Source organism: Choloepus didactylus, chromosome 12 (assembly GCF_015220235.1).
Source record: "Choloepus didactylus isolate mChoDid1 chromosome 12, mChoDid1.pri, whole genome shotgun sequence".
In the NCBI taxonomy this organism is placed as follows: domain Eukaryota; kingdom Metazoa; phylum Chordata; class Mammalia; order Pilosa; family Megalonychidae; genus Choloepus; species Choloepus didactylus.
The window spans coordinates 102,174,174-102,188,948 of record NC_051318.1 but is presented as its reverse complement, the minus strand read 5'-3'; the positions used below and the strand labels follow the sequence as shown (position 1 = coordinate 102,188,948).

The window sequence follows — 14,775 nt, the reverse complement described above, 5'->3', positions numbered from 1 at the left end:
CATCAGGTCAGTTGGTGTGAAGGGAGGTATTTTGGGTCCGTGAGCCTGTGTGTCTCCAGCTGTAACCTTGCATGGGCACCAGTCAAGGAGACTGTCCATTAATCTAGAGAGAAGGTTGGGCAGAGGTCAGTTGTGTTTCACAACATGGCTGAATAAGTGCTGTGTAAATAAAACTGTATACCAAACTCAGGGGGTGGCTTTCAGTTCTTCCTGGAGCACTGAGAAAGATTGCAGCTTCTGGTTTCACAGCACATCGCTAATCTCTTGCAGGAGTGTATTAATAAGAATAGCTAACATGTATTGAGCTCTCATCATGTGCAGGCTCTGTTCTAAGCATTTTTCACAGATTAACTCACCTCTACTTTACAACAATCCTAAAAAGATTACTATCTCCATTTTGCAGGTGAGGTAGTGACACACAGAGAAAAAAATAATTTGCCGAAAGTCTCAGAAGGAGTGTCAGTGGGGAAGTGGGATTAGAACCCAGTTCATCTTGAGTCCACAGTTTTTAGCCACTCTGTCCTGCAATTTTTGGTTATATTTCTAGAGCTTGAAAGGCAAATGATTAGTAAATCTCTGAAGACCCTCCAGCACCAAATGATGCTTTTTCTTGCAGAGAACAACAGTTTGTTTATTGTGATGGAGTATTGCGATGGAGGAGATCTCATGAAAAGGATCAGTAGACAGCAGGGGGTGTTATTTAGCGAAGATCAGGTAAACACACTTCTCATTTGCTTTTTAATTTATAAGTAGGGGAAATTAAATTTATAATGCCATACATAGTAGAATGTGCTGATAAGAAGCTTGATTGTTGTTGCAGAAATTCAAACCACATCAATAATCTTGGTCAGTGTAGTCTGGAACATGTTTGCAATTGACCTTAATCTCTTTTTGAGATTGAGGTTTTCTTGAGAAAAGATAGTTTTTCTTATTTTTGGACAATCTCATGTAGAATGCCTCTGAGATAAATCTTCACAGTTAAAAAAAATCAGAATGTGTCTGTTTCTTAGCTATTTAAATGTAATATTTTAATAATGTCACTCTTTTTCCTTTTTTCCAGTTGGTACTCTGTTTTAAAATAGCTATACCAGTTTGCAAGGGAGGATAGAAACTCTTTTTAGCCTCGACTGTTTAGTTTCATGGGTTATAAAGAAAGGGAGAGAAATGGTGAAGAATAATGGTCTTAATTCCCATTTTCTCTCTCTGCACAACACATTTTTCTTCTGTACTCTGAGTCTCCCCTGGGATCCTCCTGGGAACTGTGCTCTTGGCAGAGACGGGTGTACGTGTGGAGGGGAATCTGAGTCAGGGCCTGTGTGACTGAGCTACAGCTGCAGCCCTCAGCCTGGCCTGGAATGGCCGCCATCTTCCTTTCCTTCTCTTTCCGCCATCTTCCTTTCCTTCTCTTTCCGCCATCTTTCTTTAGGCCATTTGTTTCTTTATTCTATTCTATCATGTAGAGCATCACTCCTATATAATAGTCTTCTAGAGTTAAAGTTAAATATTTTGAATGTATGAATGATTAAAGAACCAATCTCTGTAACCTCCATGAATTTAATCAAGTATTCTTCCTATGCTCTTTTACATTCCATATTAAATTACATTTTTATAGAAACCCTCCTTTCTTTCCATCTGTATTTGATTTTGCCACATTTTATAAAAATGCTCTTCCCTATAAAATTTTGAATTATGTTTCCTTTTGTTGGGAAAGAACTAAAATTACAACTGAAACCTAAAATCTGGACTATAACTTCTTTTCTCCTATTATTTTCCTCTTTCTGTATGCTTTGACAGACAAGGAACCAGTTGAATTTTAGAACACTTTAAATAAATCCTTACAGGCTTAGAATACATTTTAAAAGGCTCTCGGCCAGCTAAGAAAGGACAAAAGCATGAATAAGAAGTACAATTAAGGTTTAGCTTTAAAAGTAAACTATTTGTAATTTTTATATTGTACATGTACATTGATATTTCACTAGCATTTTTAATAACTTCACAGATTCTTCACCTCTTCCTCTCTCTCTCTGGGGACAGTAACATCCCTTCAATAAAAAAGAAAAACAAATAGCATTCGGATTATCAGGAAACAGTATCTTCCTGCTATTCCTAATGCACTTAGCAACCCAGTGTTAAATAAGAAAAGAGAAAATCATAACTGTCCCGTTCTCTCCCTTGCTTCTATTTATCTTTTCTACATATGGAGTCCCCACTGATGCAAGGATGTTTGAATTGCCTATCTGCACCTCAATTTTTCTAGATGTGAAACATACCTAATAGGATAAGGTGGCACATCTATTAGCTTCATCCATATAAACATACACATATTATTTCTCTTTGTGTTTGCATTTTATCAAGAAGACATTTCACTGAAAGTACGATTGTCTGGTGACTGAATAGTTGTTTTGTTTTGCTTTCCTTCTATAGATTCTTGCCTGGTTTGTACAGATTTCTCTAGGACTAAAACATATCCATGACAGGAAGATCTTGCACAGGGACATAAAAACACAGGTACAGCTCAGAGAGAAGCCCAAGAAAGTCCTGATCTTTCATTTTCTTGAAATATCTCAAACAACATAGCATTTTCTCCATTTATAGAACATTTTTCTTAGCAAGAATGGAACAGTTGCAAAGCTTGGAGACTTTGGCATAGCAAGGGTCCTGAACAAGTAAGTGCTTTTAAAAACCACTTTCTTCTAATTATTTACAAAAGCCAAAATGTGTTATTTTTTTTATATTTTTAAGTAAGAAGTTATTAAAAATTTGTTGTCCAAATTATTTTGCTAATTATATATATAAATGCATTAAATCATTCAGATGTTAATTTGCCTGAGATTAAAATTCCCAAGATAAATTGGGCATAATAGGATGATGGTGGCAATGTTGTACAGTATGTCATAAAGTTATGAAATATGAGATGTGACTGTGCTGGTGAGCATGCAGTGAAACAGGAGGTTTCAGAGATGGTGGTGGGAATAAATTGGTGCGATCTCTTCTAATCTTGGAATTTGTTCTAAGGGAATACTTTAAATTTTGGAATAATTTAAATGTCTAAAAGTCAGGAAATGTTAACTATAAACTGTGTCACAGGCATGCACCTGAATATTATGCAGTTCCTAACTGCATAATTTATGATTTTGAGGACTTTTTGATAACCTGAGAAAACACTTTGTTATATTAAGTAAAAAAAATTAGAATACTGAATTTTAAATACACTGATTGCAGCTATATGAAAACCATGGGTGGAAATAAGATAGGATGGAAATATATCATTTTTTTCTGTATTTTTTTCTTTTCTGTTTTTTAAAATTGTTTTACTGTTCACATAGCATATGTTATGTTCACAACCGAACTTTTAGCAATAGTTGTTTTTAAGTGGTAAGATTCTGGGTAAATTTTTCTTTTTCTTTATTCACTTTTGTGTTTTCCAAATTTAAATCATGAAACATTGCTCATTGGAAAGGGGGTATCTTTTGTCTCTGAGTGTTTTTTGTAGCACAGCATTTGTACCTATGGGGAGCCTTTAAGCCTTAAAAAATATATATTTTAATATGTGTATTTTTGAAGGGTGGATTATGAACTTAAAAAATCAACTAATTATATTACTCCTTTATCAATGTACAATGTGTTTTTGCTGCATTTTCATCTGTGTGCATCAAATTTTGCATTATTGATTTTTACATGCTGCATTCCTATATTTTAAGCCCTTTCTTACTCCAATAATAAACCATGTTATTTTACTATTTAATATATTTTACCAGTTCCATGGAACTTGCTCGAACTTGTATTGGAACACCTTACTATCTATCCCCAGAGATCTGTCAGAATAAACCCTACAATAATAAAACGTGAGTTGCTGATTATTGATCTGCAAGTATTGGAAAATCTGGTGGATAATAGTGAATTAAGATTCCAGAAGCTGAAGTTCTAATCTCTTTTCTTTCCTGTGCTAGTTTTGTGGTTTCATTGACTCCATGTTTGATTGTCTCTGACCACATCAGTGTTCCCTGAAGCTTTTGCACTTATTTAGAAGATGACCATTTCTCTTCATTTGAACATACAGGTGATATAATTAAAGAATAGTGTTGGAAGTTGCAGTCCCTATGATACACGTCTTTGTGTTTAATTTTCATAGCTTTTAAGCAGTGTTTGGATGACTGCAGGAAAACATCGTAGCTGGGTCAAGTGTCGGCAGCATGGTCTGGTGGACTGAGCACTGGATTAGGAGAGTTAGGGATTCCACTAGTCTTGGCTTTGTAACTAACTTATTGAGTCCCCTGCCCTCTGAGGGCCTCAGTTTCCCCACCTGGAATGAGAGTGTTGGCCTAGGGAGTCTTTAAGGTATTTTCCACTAGTTTCTTTAATGTGTGAGATATCAGGGGCTAGTTCTCAGGGGTGATATTAATATACACAGGGGATAAAGATGAAGAAGCAGTAGTTTTACCTCCAGATAAGGGGAAGGAGAACAATTTGTTCAACAAAGCTGGCTGCCAGTTGAACCAGTCGGCCCAGCGGAACGCTGAGCTCCTTTGGAAGTAAGTTGTCCATTTGTTTAGGAAAATAGCCAAGGGATATGTCAGCTGACTTCGGAAGAGATAAATGGAAGGCAAAATCCAGATGGTAGAGATGTACAAAAAGAAGAGTAGAACTTTCTTGCATCATATAAGGTCGGGCATTTTCTGGGAGACATTCCCTGGCACCCAGAAAGGGTTCAAGTCCATCTGTGCAGTGATGCAGGTGGGAGGTGATGGCTGGGAGGGTAGGGGTCCAGAGCCAAGCTCACGCACTGGGGGCTGAGGGCCCCAGGCCAGCAGCCGGGACTAGTTTCCTGGCCCTGCTTTTTGAGAATTTGGGTCAAGACAGTATTTAAATATGGGGAGATTTTAAGAAACCTACAGATCTGGTGCTTCTAAAAACAGGAAGATCTTGGCAGCTGGGTAGCTTCCATCCGCATTGGACTAGGAGGCCCCCTCTGGTTCTCCACAGGGCTGAGCGCTGTGGGCTCGTGGGTTCCGGGTGGGCACATGGGGTCACCACCCTGGTAGAGATGGGGCTCTGGGAACACAAGAGGAGTTGGGGGCCCAGGGAGAAATTCCGCCTGGCGGGAAGTGTCAGTGGGTTTCTAGGAACTAAGGTGTGTGATATTCAGTTGGAAGTTCTGTCCTACCTGTTTTGTAATCACCCTCCACTGTCCCTCAGACTTTGGTATTCAGTGTCTCCCTCGCTGCCCCTCTCTCTCCCTCTCCCTAACCCCCCAACTCACATAACTAGTTGTGCTTTTCACCTCACTTACCTGAATCTATGCTGTGGCCCTTTGACCACCTCTTTGACTTCTCATTATATCTTCTTTGATGTTTCAGATTTAATTATGCATTTTTAGTCTATAAAATAACTCCTTATTAAACTAATTGCATATAAATACTTCCTAAATACCAAGTCTGTACAGAGCAAGGCTTGAGTTTTATATTGTAAGTACACCTTCTGAATGTTTGTTAAGTACCAAATACTACATTCAACACTTAGTATAACTTTGGTACTGTCAAGAGCATTGGGTAGGATATACCTTCCTAAATCAACCAAATTTTATATTTTCAGTTGAAATAATTCCGTGTTTCAGTCCTGCCTCCCTCCAGATTGCTCAGAATTCCACACATACACACATTTTCTGTGAGCACATTAAATCCAAGTAAATATTGAACTATCAGATTATGGCAAAGTTTATATACCTTTTCTCTGCTGGGATTCTAGAAACTAGAAGGAGTTTTTATTTTAACTTTATCTTAGTAAGAATAAACATTGATAATGATAATGTTTCTGAAAGCATTTGCAAAAACTGGTAAACCTGTATAAATTGTAAAAGTATTCAGAAGTAAGGCACTGTGAGGGTGAAAACTTTTATTAGGAATTATGGATATTTTCTTGGCATTTAAACTCTTATCTTTCCCAGGGATATGTGGTCTCTTGGCTGTGTCTTATATGAGCTTTGTACACTCAAGCATCCTGTAAGTATGTTAATTGTCAGGTTATTCTTGTATTATTGAAACCACATAAATGAAATTAACTTCTGGGAGAAAAAGATTAAGGTTTGATTTGATTTGATTGTTAAAACTTATATGGACAAGCTATTATAAAGAATGATAGATCTATATATACTGACATGGAAACATGTACAAGCTACATTATAAAGCAGATAAATCCAAGATGAACAGTATGTGTAGCACATTCCATTAAAAGTAAAGTGTGTGTGAATAAAATACACACACCAAATCCATATAAACACAGACACATGCACAGGCAGTATGTGTTATGTGTGTATGTGTGTTCTGTGTTGAAGATAGTTAGGAAATGTAACAAATGGTTTTACCTCTAGGCAATAAGTCCTGTGGGAGAGAGGAGAGGGACATACACTTTACTTGGTATTCTCCTGTAATATTGGACTTTAAAAAAAGGATTGCTTTACATAAAATAAGATTTGAACAATTTTATGTACATACATTTCAATTTGATAAAATGTATTATAATATGTATGGTTTAGAACATATACATACACAGATAGGACTCAAACAGTAAATACATGAGAACATGTACTATGTGCTTTATGATCATTAGCTTATAAATATTTGCAACAACCCTACGGAGGAACTGAAGCACAGAGAGGTTAAGTAACTTGCCCAGAGTCATTCAGCTAATAAGGGGTGGAGCTGAGGCTTGAGCCCTTTCAGTTTTGCTTGATAATCTCTATATTTTTCTGGGTATTACTTGCATGTGGTTATTTTCCTATTTCTCTTAACTTCTGTTGAAAGTGCCTTATTCCGACCACCCCTTAAGTGTCTTGAGAGCCTGAGAGGGTTTAAGGGAAAGCAACAGAAATGAGTAAGCACTCAGGAAATGGGAGAAAATGGAGAAAGGAACTACCCTTTGCTTGGAAAGTAGAATTAGGCCCTGCTGGAGGACTGAATGGTGTGTTTGAATCCCTGACGAGCGCCCTAACTCCTCACCAGTGCCAAGACTGGTCCCTGTAGTGCCCAGGTCTAGAAACTGCCGCAGCTCCGGACCCCGTCCCCTCCTCACTTCTCCTTCCTTCCCGCCGACTCTCCTGAACCAGTTTCCCAACCACCAAATGTGGTGCAAAATGACTGCTATATTGATCCCTTGGGGTGGCTGTGTGGGAACTGGAGCAGCCTCCCTGGTGTATCCCAGTGTGCCGTAGAAATGTTATCATTCCCACATGTGTCATCCAGGAGAAGGGGAGAAGCAGTGTTCTCTGATACCGTTTTGTCTTTTGTTCTGAGCTGTGGTTGGTGAATGAAAACTTACTTCATGCAGGGTAATGCTAAATACTATTTATTAATAATCTGTTTGTAAGTATGTTTGCAATTTGTTTTTAATCTTTTTTATTGAGATATAATTCACATGACAAAAAATTCAATGTTTTTAAGTATATTCACAAAGGTATGCAGTGATTTCTACTTTGTAGTTCCAGAATATTTTCTTCACCCCCCAAAAGAAAACCGGTACCCATTAGCACTATTCCCCTTTCTGCTTTCCCAAAAGCCCCTGGGAACTACTAAGCTGCTTTCTGTTTCTATGGATTTTCCTATTCTGGACATTCAGATACATGGCCTCATACAATGACGGGCCTTTTATGCCTGGCTTCTTTCACTTAGTGTAATGTTTTCAGCATTTGTCCATTTTGTAGCATGATTCAGTACTTCATTCCATTTTATGACTGAATAATATTCCACTGTATTCATGTGCCACATTTTGTTTATCCATTCATCTGGTGATGGACGCTTTGGTTGTTTCTATTTTTTTTCGGTTATTATGAATAATGCTGCTATAAACAAATGTTTACAAACTTCTGTGCTGACATATGTTTTCAGATCTCTTGGGTATATACCTAGGAATGGAATTTCTAGGTCATATGGTAACTCTGTGTTTCACCTTTGATGAACTTTCAAACTGTTTTTCAGAGCAGCTGCCCCGTTTTACAGCTCCATAAACAATGTGTGAAGGTTCTGATTTTCCCATATCCTCACCAGCACCTGGTATTGTCTGTCTTTTTTATTATACCATCCTAGTGGTTGTGAAGTGGTTATTTGTGGCTTTGATTTGCATTTTCCTTTTGACCAGTGATATTGAGCATCTTTTCATGTGCTTATTGGACATTTATGTATCCTTGGAGAAATAGCTACTCAAATCCTTCATCTATTTTTTAATTGGGTTATTTGCCTCTTTTACTGTTGATTTGTAAGAATTCTTTATATATTCTGCTTACAAGTCAGTTCCTAGATATATGACTTCCAAATATTTTCTCCCGTTGTCTTGTCACTTTCTTGATAGTGAACTTGGAAGCAAAAAGATTTTGAATTTGATTTAGTCCAATTTGCCTATTTTTCTCTTTGCTTGTGCTTTTGGTATCATATCTAAAAAAACCATTGCCAAATCCGAGGTCATGAAGATTTACTCCTATCTTTTCTTCTATGAGTTTTATAGTTTTAGCTTTTACATTTATGTCTAAGGTACATTTTGAGTTGCTTTTGGAGTTAGGGGTCCAACTTTATTCTTTTGCATGTAGACATACATTTGTCCTAGCACCATTTGTTGAAAAGACTATTCTTTCTCCATTGAATTGCCTTGGCACCCTTGTCACAAAATCAACTGACCGTAAATACAAGGGTTTATTTCTGGACACTAAATTTTATTCCATTAAGCTACAATGTCTGTTCTTATGCTAGTACCATACAGTCTTTATTGCTGTAGCTTTCTGGTAAGTTTTGGAATCAGGAACTGTGAGTCCTTAAACTTTGTTGTTCTTTTTCATGATTGTTTTGGCTATTCCGAGTCCCTTGCATTTTCATATTAATTTTAGGATCGGGTTGTCAATTTCTGAATAAATTGGATTTTGAAAGAGGTTGTTGAATCTGTTGATCAATTGTGGAGTATTTCCATCTTAACAATATTGAATTTTCCAATCTCTCAACATGGGATATCTTTCCATTTATTTAGGTCTTTAATTTCTTTCAACAATATCTTGTATTTTTCAGTGTGCAAGCCTTGCATTTCTCTTTTGGAACTTATTTGTATTATATTTTTTAATGCTGGAGCACATGGAATTATGTCTTTAATTTCATTTTCAAATTGTTCATTGCAAGTGTTCAAAAATACAATTGATTTTTGTATATTGATCTTACATCTTGAAGGTAATAAACAATATTTGTTTATTAGCTCTAATAGTTGTTTTGTGTATTCTTTAGGATTTTCTATATACAAGACCATGTCATCTGTGAATAGAGAAAGTTCTACTTCTTTCTTTCCAATCTGCTTGTCTTTTATTTCTTTTCCTTGCCTAATTCCCCTGGCTAGAACCTATTTTTGAATGCTGAATAGATACAGAAATCTGTTTTAAGAGAAAGCTTTCAGTCTTTCATAATTAAGTATTATGTTAGCTGTGGGTTTTTAATTGATTCTTTTTATCAGGTTGAGGAAGTTCCCTTCTATTCCTAGTTTGCTGAGTGTTTTTATCATGAAAGGATGTTGATTTTTGTCACATTCTCTTTATTTGTCAGTTGAGATGATCATGTGGTTTTTGTCCTCTGTTCAATTAATATGGTATATAAATTGACTTATTTTCATATGTTAAGCCAATTTTGAATTGTTGGGATAAATCCCACTTGGTCATGATGTATAATATTCCTTTTATACTTGGTCTTATCCAAAAAGCCAAAAGTGATGTACATTCCTTTTTATGTGTTGCTAGATTTGGTTTGCTTATATTTTGTTGAGGATTTTTTGCATCTATATTCATAAGGGATATTGGTCTGTTGTTTTATTTTCTTGTTATGTGTCCTTGGTTTTGATATCACGATAATTATGGCCTCCTAGAAGGGGATGAGGAAATTTTCTTTACTCTTTTATTTTGTGGAACAGTTTGTGAAGGATTGGTGTTAATTCTTCTTTAAATATTTGGTAGAATTCACCAATGGAGCTATCTGGTTCTGAGCTTCTCTTTCTGGAAGATTTTCTGATTACTAATTCAATCTCTTTACTTGTCATAGGTCTATTCAGATTTTCTATTTCTTCTTGAGTCAGTTTATATATTTTTTTCTTTCTAAGAATTTTTCCATTTCATCTAGGTTATCTAATTTCCTTGTATAAAATTTTTCATAGTATTCTCTTACAATATTTTCATATCTTTAAGAAGTAATATCCCCTCTTTTATTCCTGCTGTTGGTATTGTGAGTCTTTTCTTATTTTCTTTGTTAGTCTAATTAAAGGTTTGTCAATTTTATTGATCTTTTCAAAGAACCGTGTTTTAGTTGTATTGATTTCTCTATTGCTTTCCAATTCTCTATTTTGTTTATGTCCACTACAATTTCTATTATTCTTTCCTTCTGCTAGCTTTGGATTTTGTTTGTTCTTCATTTAGTTTTTAGTTTTTTAAGGTACTCCTTAAGTTTCCCTCTAACTATTGCTTTAGCTGCATCCCATAAACTTTGGTATGTTGTGTTTTTTTTTTTTTTTCATTCATTTCAAAGCAGTTCTCATTTTGTTACTTTTTTCTTTGACACATTGGTAACTTAGGAATGTTGTTTAATACACGTATTTGTGAATTTCCTATGTTTCTTTCTGGTACTGATTTCTAATTTCATTCCATTGTGGTTGGAGGACATGCTGTGTATTATTGAAGTGCTTTAAAATTTATTAACTTGGTCTGCCAGTTTGGATATATTATGTCCCCCCAAAAGCCGTATTCTTTAATGCAGTCTTGTGGGGACAGACTTATTAATATTGATTAGGTTGGAATCTTTTGATTGAGTGTTTCCATGGAGATGTGACTGAATCAGCTGGGTGAAACATGTGACTAAATCATTTCCATGGTGCTATGGACCCCACCCATTCAGGGTGGGTCTTGATTTAATCACTAGAAGCCTATAAAAGAGCTCACAAACAGAAGGAGCTCAGAGCAGCTGAGCGGGACATTTTGGAGAAAAGCTAAGAGCCAACACTGACCCTGATACTTGGAGATGCTTGGAGACGCTTGGAGATGCTGGCTCAGAGTTTGCTCCAGAAAAACTGAGAGGACCCCCAATGCTTAGATGCACAGGAGCTAAAGAAACTAAGAGAAACAAGCCCAGAGAAATTTTGGAGAGAACCATTTTGAACTCAGAACCCCAGAGCAAAGAATCAGGAGATCCCAGCCATGTGCCTTCCCAGCTGGCAGAGGTTTTCCAGACTCCGTCACCACCTTCAGTGAAGGTGTTCTCTTGTTGATGCCTTAATTTGGACATTTTCATGGCCTTTGGACTGTAAATTTGTAACCAAATAGATCCCCTTTATAAAAGCCAGTCCATTTCTAGTATTTTGTGTAATGGCAGCATTAGCAAACCGGAACACTTAGTTTATGGCCTAACACATAGTCTATTCTAGAGAATGTTCTGGGAGAAAAATCTGTATCTTGCTGTTGTTAAGTAGAATATTCTATAGATGTTCAGTAGGTCTAGTTTGTTTATAATGTTATTCAAGTCTTTTGTTTCCTTTTTGATCTTCTCTGTAGTTGTTATATCCATAATTGAATGTGGATACTGAAGTCTCCAACTATTATTATTGAATTGCTTATTTCTCCCTTCATTTCTGTTTTGGGGGCTCAGTTGTTAGGTGTGCTTATGTTTATAAATATTGTATCTTTATAATTGATTGACCTTTCCATCATTGTAAAATTCCTTCTTTACCTCTACTCACAGTTAGTTTTTGACTTATAGTCTATTTGTCTGATATTAGTAATCCCAACTCTTTTTTTTTTTTTTTTTGGTTACTGTTTGCATGGCATATCATTTTCTGTCCTTTTACTTTCAACCTGTTTGTGTCTTTGAATGTAAAGTGTGTCTCTCGTAGGCAGCATATAGATGGATTATGTTTTTAAATACATTCTGCCAATCTCTGCCTTTTGATTGGTTTGTTTACTCCATTTATGTTTAATAGGATTTATGCTGCTATTTTGTTATTTGTTTTCTATATGTCTTATATCTGTATTGTTCCACTATTCCTCCATTACTGCCTTATTTTGTGTTAGCATTTTCTAAGGTATCAATTTATTTGCCTTGGCAATTCTTTTACTAATTTTCATGAGTTATTTTCTTAGTGATTGCCCTGGGAATTACTATTAGCAGTATAATTTATAATAGTCTAGATTAGATTAATACAAACTTAATTTCAAGAGTTTACCAGAATCTTATTCCTATATAGCTGCGTTCTCCCTACCTTTTGCTATTATTGTTGTACAAATTATATCATTATATATTGTATGCCTGTCAACACAGATTTGTAATCATTGCTTTTTGTGGTTGTCTTTTTTTTTTTTTTTTTCCATTTGAAATGTACATGCCAATTGGTTTTTACTGTATTCACAGAGTTGTGCAACCATCACCACAATCAATTTTAGAACATTTTCATCACCCCAAAGAGAAAGCCCAGACACATTTTCCCCTAATCTCCCCAATCTCCCCAGCCCTAGGCAGCCACTAATTTACTTTCTTTTTCTGTAGATTTCCCTATTCTGGGCATTTCATGTAAATACAGTCATGCAAAAGATGGTCTTTTGTGACTGGCTTCTCGCACTTAGCTTATTGTTTTCAAGGTTCATTCAGGTTGTACCATGAATCAATACTGCATTCTTTTTTTTTTTTTTTTTTTTTTATTTATTTATTTTTTTTAATCATCATTTTATTGAGATATATTCACATACCACGCAGTCATACAAAACAAATTGTACTTTCGATTGTTTACAGTACCATTACATAGTTGTACATTCATCACCTAAATCAATCCCTGACACCTTCATTAGCACACACACAAAAATAACAAGAATAATAATTAGAGTGAAAAAGAGCAACTGAAGTAAAAAAAGAACACTAGGTACCTTTGTCTGTTTGTTTGCTTCCCCTACTTTTCTACACATCGATCCATAAACTAGACAAAGTGGAGTTTGGTCCTTATGGCATTCCCAATCCCACTGTCACCCCTCATAAGCTACATTTTTATACAACTGTCTTCGAGATTCATGGATTCTGGGTTGTAGTTTAATAGTTTCAGGTATCCACCACCAGCTACCCCAATTCTTTAGAACCTAAAAAAGGTTGTCTAAAGTGTGCGTAAGAGTGCCCACCAGAGTGATCTCTCGGCTCGTTTTGGAATCTCTCTGCCACTGAAGCTTATTTCATTTCCTTTCACATCCCCCTTTTGGTCAAGAAGATGTTCTCCATCCCACGATGCCGGGTCTACATTCCTCCCAGGGAGTCATATTCCACGTTGCCAGGGAGATTCACTTCCCTGGGTGTCTGATCCCACGTAGGGGGGAGGGCAGTGATTTCACCTTTCAAGTTGGCTTAGCCAGAGAGAGAGGGCCACATCTGAACAACAAAGAGGCATTCAGGAGGAGACTCTTAGGCACAAATACAGGGAGGCCTAGCCTCTCCTTTGCAGCAGCCGTCTTCCCAAGGGTAAAACTTATGGTAGAGGGCTCAACCCATCAAACCACCAGTCCCCTATGTCTGTGGTCATGTTAGCAACCATGGAGGTGGGGTAGGCGAATACCCCTGCATTCTCCACAGGCTCCTCAAGGGGGGCACTACATCGTTTTTTTTTTTTGTTTTTTTTTTTCCCTTGTTTGTCTTTTTTCTTTTTTTTTTTTTTAACTTTCCCTTCTTTTTTCAAATCAACTGTATGAAAAAAAAAGTTAAAAAGAAAACAAACATACAATAAAAGAACATTTCAAAGAGACCATAACAAGGGAGTAAGAAAAAGACAACTAACCTAAGATAACTGCTTAACTTCCAACATGTTCCTACTTTACCCCAAGAAAGTTACATAATATAGGAACATTTCAGTGAACTTGTTCCTACTACATCCATCAGAAATTAACAGACCATAGTCATTTCTGGGCATCCCCAGAACGTTAAATAGCTTATCTGTTCTTCTTGGATTATTGTTCCCCCTTCCTTCATTGCTCTCTACTGCTAGTTCCCCTACATTCTACATTATAAACCATTTGTTTTACATTTTTCAAAGTTCACATTAGTGGTAGCATATAATATTTCTCTTTTTGTGCCTGGCTTATTTCGCTCAGCATTATGTCTTCAAGGTTCATCCATGTTGTCATATGTTTCACCAGATCGTTCCTTCTTACTGCCGCGTAGTATTCCATCGTGTGTATATACCACATTTTATTTATCCACTCATCTGTTGAAGGACATTTGGGTTGTTTCCATCTCTTGGCAATTGTGAATAATGCTGCTATGAACATTGGCGTGCAGATATCTGTTCGTGTCACTGCTTTCCGATCTTCCGGGTATATACCGAGGAGTGCAATCGCTGGATCGAATGGTAGCTCTATATCTAGTTTTCTAAGGAACTGCCAGACTGACTTCCAGAGTGGCTGAACCATTATACAGTCCCCACCAACAATGCATAAGAGTTCCAATTTCTCCACATCCCCTCCAGCATTTGTAGTTTCCTGTTTGTTTAATGGCAGCCATTCTAACCGGTGTTAGATGGTATCTCATTGTGGTCTTAATTTGCATCTCTCTAATAGCTAGTGAAGCTGAACATTTTTTCATGTGTTTCTTGGCCATTTGTATTTCCTCTTCAGAGAACTGTCTTTTCATATCTTTTGCCCATTTTATAATTGGGCTGTCTGTACTATTGTCATTGAGTTGTAGGATTTCTTTGTATATGCAAGATATCAGTCTTTTGTCAGATACATGGTTTCCAAAAATTTTT

General features: G+C 36.5%; 1 protein-coding gene across 3 annotated transcripts in view; it reads left to right on the top strand.

Annotated features, from left to right (window-relative positions):
- The window catches only part of NEK5 (NIMA related kinase 5), a 93,792-nt gene that overhangs the window by 14,626 nt on the left and 64,391 nt on the right, over nucleotides 1-14,775 (top strand). For all 3 annotated transcript variants that reach the window (XM_037800118.1, XM_037800119.1, XM_037800117.1), the window contains exons 5-9: nucleotides 617-714; nucleotides 2,425-2,508; nucleotides 2,596-2,666; nucleotides 3,759-3,845; nucleotides 5,945-5,999. In XM_037800118.1, the coding sequence (XP_037656046.1) occupies nucleotides 617-714; nucleotides 2,425-2,508; nucleotides 2,596-2,666; nucleotides 3,759-3,845; nucleotides 5,945-5,999 (395 nt within the window). The remainder of the gene's footprint in view (nucleotides 1-616; nucleotides 715-2,424; nucleotides 2,509-2,595; nucleotides 2,667-3,758; nucleotides 3,846-5,944; nucleotides 6,000-14,775) is intronic.